This window comes from Helianthus annuus, chromosome 16, assembly GCF_002127325.2.
Source record: "Helianthus annuus cultivar XRQ/B chromosome 16, HanXRQr2.0-SUNRISE, whole genome shotgun sequence".
Taxonomy (NCBI): Eukaryota; Viridiplantae; Streptophyta; class Magnoliopsida; order Asterales; family Asteraceae; genus Helianthus; species Helianthus annuus.
The window spans coordinates 54,920,128-54,929,620 of record NC_035448.2 but is presented as its reverse complement, the minus strand read 5'-3'; the positions used below and the strand labels follow the sequence as shown (position 1 = coordinate 54,929,620).

General features: G+C 40.3%; 1 protein-coding gene and 2 long non-coding RNA genes across 3 annotated transcripts; all 3 read left to right on the top strand.

The window, feature by feature from the left end:
• The first annotated feature begins 863 nt into the window (after positions 1-863).
• Positions 864-2,311, top strand: LOC110918411. Its single transcript, XR_002581282.1, has 3 exons — positions 864-961; positions 1,428-1,481; positions 1,994-2,311. It is a non-coding gene; the product is annotated as an uncharacterized LOC110918411 (long non-coding RNA).
• Positions 2,312-6,933: 4,622 nt separating this feature from the next.
• Positions 6,934-7,566, top strand: LOC110919318. Its single transcript, XM_022163590.1, has one exon. The coding sequence runs from the start codon at positions 6,934-6,936 to the stop codon at positions 7,564-7,566; it is 633 nt and encodes a 210-aa protein (XP_022019282.1).
• Positions 7,567-7,818: 252 nt separating this feature from the next.
• Positions 7,819-9,266, top strand: LOC110918419. The gene is made up of 3 exons (XR_002581295.1): positions 7,819-7,916; positions 8,383-8,436; positions 8,949-9,266. It is a non-coding gene; the product is annotated as an uncharacterized LOC110918419 (long non-coding RNA).
• Positions 9,267-9,493: the final 227 nt, after the last annotated feature.

Sequence of the window (9,493 nt, the reverse complement as noted above, 5' to 3'; positions counted from 1 at the left end):
AAACCAAGTCCATATGATAGGTGTTTCCAAAACATAAATAAGTTATCACTGTTTAGCGGAAGCGTATCAATAAAGCCCAACATAATTAAGTATGTAAGTCATAAAGTGTTTAACAAAACATTCGCGATCCTTGCCCACAACGACTGGCTCCTCCCTATGCAAGCTCCATGTACCTAACGACCTGCAAGGCATGTAACAGATGATCAACAACTAGTTGAGCGAGTTCACAGAAAGTAAATGCGTAATAGTAAGTTCATGAGTAACCGGTGGCTCTACTGGGCCGATATTGGTTTCTATTGGTGGGGGCTTCCCATGTTATTTATCCACTAGACTATGCGTAACCATAGGTGTTCTTCACAACCGAGAACAGTAGCGCGTATGGGGTTTACGTTAGTTTTACGTAAGTATCCTTCACAACCGAGGATAGAAGTACGCGAGGGTTTACGTAGGTTTTACGTAAGTGCCTGACACAACCGAGGCAGTAGTGAGTATAAGTTCACGTAGGTTTTACGTGAGTATCCTTCACAACCGAGGATAGCGAGTAGCATAAGTATACGTAGGTTTTACGTATGTGACCTGCACAACCGAGGACGATGGTATGGTAGTCTAGTAACAGTGTATGTATGAATCTAATCAACCTTATTCCTTCAATCCCATTCTGTAACACCCCAAAAATATTGAATAAACATAAGATTAAATCTAATAGTAAAGAAATGATGCCTAAATTTAATTAAGATGAAAATAGAGGGGTCAAGGTTGTAACTATCAAAATTTGATAGTTAAATATAACAATTAAGAAAAACCCCACACACAGTACGTGTGTGGGAGTTCTCTGCGATCAAACAAGGCCAAAGGAAGGGGAAACCCTAGTTCAAAGAATCAAGTGAATCAATCCAAATTCATGAGCCAATCTGATGCATGTTCTCTAAATTGTGATTAGCTAACCCTAATCTCTTAAGTGGTAAGTTCAATTTCTGAAAAATCTTGAATTGTAGGAAGAGGGGATAATCCCAATCTCGATTTCTTGTATTAGAATAGGGAAATCTGAGATGTAAATTACCTTCTAGGGCAAGAATTATGTTTGATTGTAGGTTGTATGAAAAATGTAGTGAAAAACCCACTTTGATTAGGGTTATGTTACTAATAGGAAATTCGTAAGGATTATGATCATGTTTTAGTTGATATATGAAGTTGTTGTGATGCTTGAATGCTAGATAAACTAATTTTAGAATGAAAATTATGTGAAATTAGGGGAAGATGATTCTTGTGTTGTAATGAGTTAGTAGGAACATGCTTAATAGACTTGTACCTTGTACCTTAAATATGACGCCTACCAAGTGTTCGATGAAATGCATAAAAGATGAATGTACATGAGAATAGTAAAAAGTATTGACAAACTAAGTGAAGGAATGAATGTTCTAATGTAGGCGTAAAAGAAGAAGGTACAAGTACTAAGCAAGCGGAAGGAGTACAAGATCGAGGTATGTTTCGTTTTACACGAATCTTTATTATATTTCCCATTTATATTAAATTTAATGTAAAGCTATCCTTGTATAACGAACGTGACAATGTAGTAAGTAAGCGACAAATCCCTTGTGGATTTGGGTATGTTAATGAAAGTAATGTTGAGTTTATGCTAAACCCAATTTCACGGGTTGAACATGTATGCTTAACTCTCTACGAGAGTGTTTATGCTAAACCCAATTTCATGGGTTGAACGTGTATGCTTAACTCTCTACGAGAGTGTTTATGCAAAACCCAATTTCACGGGTTGAACGTGTATGCTTAACTCTCTACGAGAGTATTTATGCTAAACCCGATTACACGGGTCGAATGTGTATGTCAAACTCTCTACGAGAGTGGTTATGCCTAACCCAATTATTGGGTTGTTGTATGCTTAAGAGCGAGAAGGTTTTATATGTATAAAGCTAAAACGAAGGGTTATGATTTTCCATGAGATAACTAACCTTTTAAATTGTGAATGTTAATGTAGGTAAAGCACCTCTATAGGCGATTTGGAGATATGGGACGAGCACATGTTCAAGCCTTACGATACCAAGCGCTTCCGCAACTTATATGCATGTTTTTGGGTCGTGTTTATTACTTGTTAAACTTTGTTGAAATGTTTTAGAATTGAAAACTTGTCATTTTTGTTGGGATGGTTTTATGTTAAATGGGTCGTAGTGTAAACGTTGTATGTTATGTCAAAACAGGGGGTATGCTCGTTTTACAAACGGGTCATGCCCAAATTTTGTAAAAATTTTCTATTAAGTGTCAAAATTGTATTTCAATGTCCGAAAGATCTTGCTTAGCATGTAATCTAGTATTTTAGAAATAGCGGTCCTAACAAGTTGGTATCAGAGCCAAGGTTTGAGGGATTCGAGCTTTTAACGCGATGCTTGAACTCAAACCAATGGCTCGTTCGAAAGTGTGCTCGCTCCATAATCGCCAAAGAGGTAATAATGTATGATTTCGATAAATGCTAGTATATGTTATGAGTTTAAGATGTAAGGTTAAGTTAAATATGTGAAGTAACAATTATGGGTAGCAAAACAAGTAATTCCGGAACCCGGGCAGCTGGTACGGACCTGGAAGTGGGTTAAAACACAAAAAAATGAAGTTGCAGCGAAACGATCAGGGGAAGGCCGTCGCCGACGCCCTGTATGTCCGTCGCCGACGCCTTATTTTGGCCGACGGCCTAAGTTCCTGTCTACGGACCTTTTTACCCGACGCCCACTTTTAAGAGCCGTCGCCGACGGGCTACCCTGCCGTCGCCGACGGCTAGCGTGGGTCTGGTTCGCTGATCTGCCTTGTTTTTACACATTCTAAGTTCCCGTATCAATTGAAAGCCTACTAAATTGTGATGAAAAGTCCATGTGGGACTTCATAAGTATGGGGAACCATAAATAGAAATTATGAAGTGATGAACTCGAAATAATCGGAGGTGACGAGTCGAATAATATGAACGAATAGTAAGAATTTAAAAAGGCAAGTAAATTCAACTAAGGGAAGGTGGATGAAATAAACTTGGATTAATGAACTATGACGTAATGAAAGCTTGTTAGTTGTGTTAAATATAAATGTGATGTTGTGTAGATGGCCGATGCAAGAAATATCAATGATGATAATGATAATAACAATGATGCGGCTAGACAAGAAGCATTCGAGAACAGAGTCACTGAAGTAGCGGAAGGGGTTATACAAGCCAATCTACCACGGTTGGCTCAAGAAGTAGAAAGCCGAGTTCTGGGTGTGGTGGATGCTATGATGACCAGTAGGTTTGAAGAATTGAAAGAATTAATCGAAGGATCCAAGGGTAGAGGTAAGGAACGAAGGTGCACTTATAAGGATTTTATGGCATGCCATCCGACGACGTATGACGGTAAAATAGATCCTGTTGAATGTCAAAGATGGATCTCGAACATAGAGGCGGTCTTTATACGAAGTCGGTGTGATAAGGAGGATCAAGTGATGTTTGCTACCGGTTTACTAACCCATCAGGCGAAGGATTGGTGGGATGCTCACAGCAAGGAGGTAGACGAAGACAGACTGCAAGTTATGGCTTGGCAGGAGTTTAAGGGGCCCTTCATGAGATATCATTGTCCTCAGTCGGCTATCGACAAGATTCAGGAGGATTTCTTACGCCTCCGGCAGAAAAACGAATCAGTGAATGAAATAGCAAACAATTTTATGGATAAGATGAAGTTCTGTGGAGAATTGGTAACAACCGAGAGGATGAAGATAAGTCGTTTTTATGGCGTGTTAAAAGCAGAAGTTAGAGAGTTCATCACTCCCTCAAAATGTGAAACTCTTGAAGAGCTCATTGATTTAGCGCGGGATAGAGAGATCGAAATTAAAAGGCAAGAGGAGCGAGGTGAAAAGAGGCCGAGTGAAAAAGGTGCAAGTTTTAGTCCATCCAAAAAGGGGAAGTTTCAGGATCAAGGAAGAAAGGGTAAGTCGAAGGGTGGGATTACACCATGCAAGACGTGTGGAAAGCTCCATACCGGAGAGTGTTTGCTAGGTAAGAAGGGGTGCTTTAAATGTGGTAAGGAGGGGCATTCGTCCTATCAATGCCCGGATAACCCAAAGACTTGTTTCAACTGTTTCGAAAAAGGGCATATCAAGTCGGAATGTCCAAAGCTTCAACAAGGGTCAAAGAAAGAAGATAGGAAGCAAGAGGGTTCTAGGGCAAAGGGGAGAATGTTTCAGATCACGTCTGAAGAAGCCAAGTCCCATCCAAATGTGGTCTCAGGTATTTTTCTAATAAATTCTATACCGGTTTACGTTTTGTTTGATACCGGAGCTACCATGTCGTTTATCTCTAGTGAAATTGTTCAACATCCATCCTTTAAGATTGAACGAATGTCGATGCCCTTAGAAGTAGAGATAGCAGACAATAAAAATTACTTGTTGCACGAAATATGTAAGAATTGCAAATTGACCATTGAGGATGAGGAGTTTGCTATTGATCGTATCCCCATGATCTTGGGGGAATTCAAAGTAATAGTGGGTATGGATTGGATGTCTCAAAACCATGCAGAGATAAAATGTGAAACCAAATCTATACTTCTCCAAACTCCAAGTGGAAGACGATTAAATGTACAAGGCGAAAGAAAGATGGAAGCGAAGCTATGTACTCTCGTTCAAGCCACTAAGTACGTGCTCAATGGGAGTAGAGCATATTTAGCTTACGTAGTAAATACTCAACAAAGCCTCCCAAAGCTTGAAGATGTAGAAGTTGTGAACGAATTTCTGGATGTATTCCCGGAAGAATTGCCGGGACTCCCTCCCGAGCGAGAAGTGGAATTCAATATCGAATTGAATCCGGGTGCGAAACCGGTCGCGAAGGCTCCCTATAGATTAGCTCCCACGGAAATGCGGGAATTAATGACACAAATACAAGACCTCCTAGACAAGGGCTTTATACGCCCAAGTGTGTCGCCTTGGGGAGCACCCGTCTTATTTGTTAAAAAGAAAGACGGGTCGATGCGCATGTGCATCGACTATAGGGAGTTAAATAAGCTAACCATAAAGAACCGCTACCCTTTACCTAGAATTGACGACCTTTTTGATCAGTTACAAGGGGCGAGTTGGTTCTCCAAGATAGATCTGCGATCGGGGTACCATCAGGTTAGAGTACGAGAAGAAGACATTCCAAAGACCGCATTTAGAACCCGTTACGGACATTATGAATTTTTAGTTATGTCCTTCGGGTTAACAAATGCGCCGGCGGCTTTTATGGACCTTATGAACCGTGTATGCCGACCCATGTTGGATAGGTCTGTGATTGTATTCATAGATGATATTCTGGTTTATTCACGAAGCAAAGATGAACATGCAGTACACTTGCGTGAAGTACTTGAAGTTCTCCGTAAGGAGAAGCTCTACGCAAAATTTTCAAAATGCGCCTTTTGGCTTAGGGAAGTGCAGTTTCTGGGGCACGTAATAAATTCGGAGGGTGTTTTGGTTGATCCTTCAAAGATTGATGCTGTAATGAAGTGGGTTTCTCCGAAAAACCCGACAGAGATAAGAAGTTTTCTGGGTCTTGCGGGATATTACAGAAGATTCATACAAGATTTTTCCAAGATAGCCTTGCCCTTAACAAAATTGACAAGAAAGAAAGAGAAGTTTGTATGGGAGAAAGAACAGGAGGAGGCTTTTCGAATGTTAAAAGAAAAACTATCAAGTCCCCCGATCTTAACACTACCAGACGGAACCGAAGATCTGGTGGTCTATTCAGACGCTTCACACCAGGGATTGGGTTGTGTTCTAATGCAAAGAGGGAGAGTTATCGCTTATGCTTCGCGACAATTGAAGCCTCATGAGGTGAACTACCCCACACACGACTTGGAATTAGCAGCGGTAGTGTTTGCATTAAAGATTTGGAGGCATTATTTATATGGGGCAAAATGCACCATCTACTCGGACCACAAAAGCCTTAAATATTTCTTCGAACAGAGAGACCTAAATATGAGGCAGCGGAGATGGCTGGAACTTATCAAGGATTATGATTGTGATATCCTCTACCACCCAGGAAAGGCAAATGTAGTAGCCGATGCGTTAAGCCGTAAAGAGTATCCATCTCCCATAAGAGTGAAATCCATGAAGATGATAGTTACGCCACGATTACTCGAGGCGATCCGCGAATCCCAAATGAAGTCGCTCGGAGCGGAAGACCTGAAGAGGGAAAGATTAAAAGGTGTGATCGATGATCTAGAAGAGAATTCGACCGGGCTTAAGACACGGTTCGGCCGAATTTGGATCCCACGATTCTGTGAAGTCAAGGCTGCCTTGCTCGACGAGGCACATAAGTCTCGATATTCGGTCCATCCGGGGGCTACAAAAATGTACCGGGACTTGAAAGCCAACTATTGGTGGCCGGGTATGAAGCGTGACATAGTTAAATACGTCGCGAAATGCTTAACATGCTCCCAAGTGAAAGCAGAACATCAAAAGCCGTACGGGAAGTTACAACCTTTGGAGATACCGGTATGGAAGTGGGAGGAACTAACGATGGATTTGATAACCAAGCTTCCTAAAACAAAGAAAGGGCACGATACAATATGGGTAATCGTAGACCGACTTACAAAAAGCGCTCACTTTTTACCCATCAAAGAAGCTTACTCTTCCGAGAAGATAGCAGAAATTTATATGAACGAGATCATATCCCGTCATGGAGTGCCCGTGTCGATTGTCTCGGATCGGGACACTAGATTTACTTCTCGTTACTGGCGAAAGTTCCACGAGAGTGTGGGTACGAAGTTGCACATTAGTACCGCCTACCACCCTCAAACTGACGGCCAGTCAGAAAGAACCATTCAAACACTCATTGATATGTTGAGGGCGTGTGCCTTAGATTTTGGGGGAAGCTGGGACGACCAATTGCCACTGGTCGAATTTTCTTATAATAACAGTTACCATAGTGGTATTCAAATGGCACCTTACGAGCTACTTTACGGGAGGAAATGTAGGACTCCCGTATGTTGGGGTGAAGTAGGACAAAGAGAACTTGCACCAAGTGATTTAATAGCAATAACGAATGAAAAGATCGAAATGGTTAGAACAAGGTTGAAAGCAGCTCAAGATCGGCAAAAAGCTTATGCAGACAAGAGAAAGCGTCCCATCGAATTCCAAGTCGGAGATTTTGTCTTGCTAAAAGTGTCCCCATGGAAGGGTATAATCCGTTTTCGCAAACGGGGAAAGCTAGGTCCTCGATACATTGGGCCGTTTAAAATTTTGGCTCGGGTTGGAAGGGTTGCGTATCGACTAGAATTACCGCCTGCTCTAGACGGGATTCATAGTACCTTCCACGTGTCTCAATTGAGGAAATGTCTCGCGGATGACACAGCATTAGTACCTCTCGATGACATTGAGTTAGACGAGAGGTTAAACTATGTAGAGAGACCCATAGCCATTAGAGATTTCAAGGTGAAGAATCTCCGCAACAAGGCTGTTAAACAGGTGCTGGTACAATGGCGGCACCGGAAGGGTTCGGATCTTACGTGGGAAGCCGAAGATGAAATGAGGAGACACTATCCTTTTCTTTTCGGTATGTCAAAAATTTAAATTATGTTCAGGTTTCGGGGACGAAACCTCTTTTAAGGGGGGTAGACTTGTAACACCCCAAAAATATTGAATAAACATAAGATTAAATCTAATAGTAAAGAAATGATGCCTAAATTTAATTAAGATGAAAATAGAGGGGTCAAGGTTGTAACTATCAAAATTTGATAGTTAAATATAACAATTAAGAAAAACCCCACACACAGTACGTGTGTGGGAGTTCTCTGCGATCAAACAAGGCCAAAGGAAGGGGAAACCCTAGTTCAAAGAATCAAGTGAATCAATCCAAATTCATGAGCCAATCTGATGCATGTTCTCTAAATTGTGATTAGCTAACCCTAATCTCTTAAGTGGTAAGTTCAATTTCTGAAAAATCTTGAATTGTAGGATGAGGGGATAATCCCAATCTCGATTTCTTGTATTAGAATAGGGAAATCTGAGATGTAAATTACCTTCTAGGGCAAGAATTATGTTTGATTGTAGGTTGTATGAAAAATGTAGTGAAAAACCCACTTTGATTAGGGTTATGTTACTAATAGGAAATTCGTAAGGATTATGATCATGTTTTAGTTGATATATGAAGTTGTTGTGATGCTTGAATGCTAGATAAACTAATTTTAGAATGAAAATTATGTGAAATTAGGGGAAGATGATTCTTGTGTTGTAATGAGTTAGTAGGAACATGCTTAATAGACTTGTACCTTGTACCTTAAATATGACGCCTACCAAGTGTTCGATGAAATGCATAAAAGATGAATGTACATGAGAATAGTAAAAAGTATTGACAAACTAAGTGAAGGAATGAATGTTCTAATGTAGGCGTAAAAGAAGAAGGTACAAGTACTAAGCAAGCGGAAGGAGTACAAGATCGAGGTATGTTTCGTTTTACACGAATCTTTATTATATTTCCCATTTATATTAAATTTAATGTAAAGCTATCCTTGTATAACGAACGTGACAATGTAGTAAGTAAGCGACAAATCCCTTGTGGATTTGGGTATGTTAATAAAAGTAATGTTGAGTTTATGCTAAACCCAATTTCACGGGTTGAACGTGTATGCTTAACTCTCTACGAGAGTGTTTATGCTAAACCCAATTTCACGGGTTGAACGTGTATGCTTAACTCTCTACGAGAGTGTTTATGCTAAACCCAATTTCACGGGTTGAACGTGTATGCTTAACTCTCTACGAGAGTGTTTATGCTAAACCCGATTACACGGGTCGAATGTGTATGTCAAACTCTCTACGAGAGTGGTTATGCCTAACCCAATTATTGGGTTGTTGTATGCTTAAGAGCGAGAAGGTTTTATATGTATAAAGCTAAAACGAAGGGTTATGATTTTCCATGAGATAACTAACCTTTTAAATTGTGAATGTTAACGTAGGTAAAGCACCTCTATAGGCGATTTGGAGATATGGGACGAGCACATGTTCAAGCCTTACGATACCAAGCGCTTCCGCAACTTATATGCATGTTTTTGGGTCGTGTTTATTACTTGTTAAACTTTGTTGAAATGTTTTAGAATTGAAAACTTGTCATTTTTGTTGGGATGGTTTTATGTTAAATGGGTCGTAGTGTAAACGTTGTATGTTATGTCAAAACAGGGGGTATGCTCGTTTTACAAACGGGTCATGCCCAAATTTTGTAAAAATTTTCTATTAAGTGTCAAAATTGTATTTCAATGTCCGAAAGATCTTGCTTAGCATGTAATCTAGTATTTTAGAAATAGCGGTCCTAACACATTCCCAAACCCTGGGAATCCCATGCCTTAGTAAGGGTGTGAACTCACCTTGGTTTGCTCGGTATGCTATGTTATGCACTCACAAGTAATCAGTCAAGTCCTATTGTGTGCACGTGTAATAAATCAGTTCATGTTCGAATTAATACGCAGGTAATCTATATCACAAAGCGTTTGACAGTTAACATCAT

Excerpts from the sequence above, each read along its gene's own strand:
- LOC110919318 (XM_022163590.1), top strand. The coding sequence starts at position 6,934 with ATGGCACCTTACGAGCTACTTTACGGGAGGAAATGTAGGACTCCCGTA.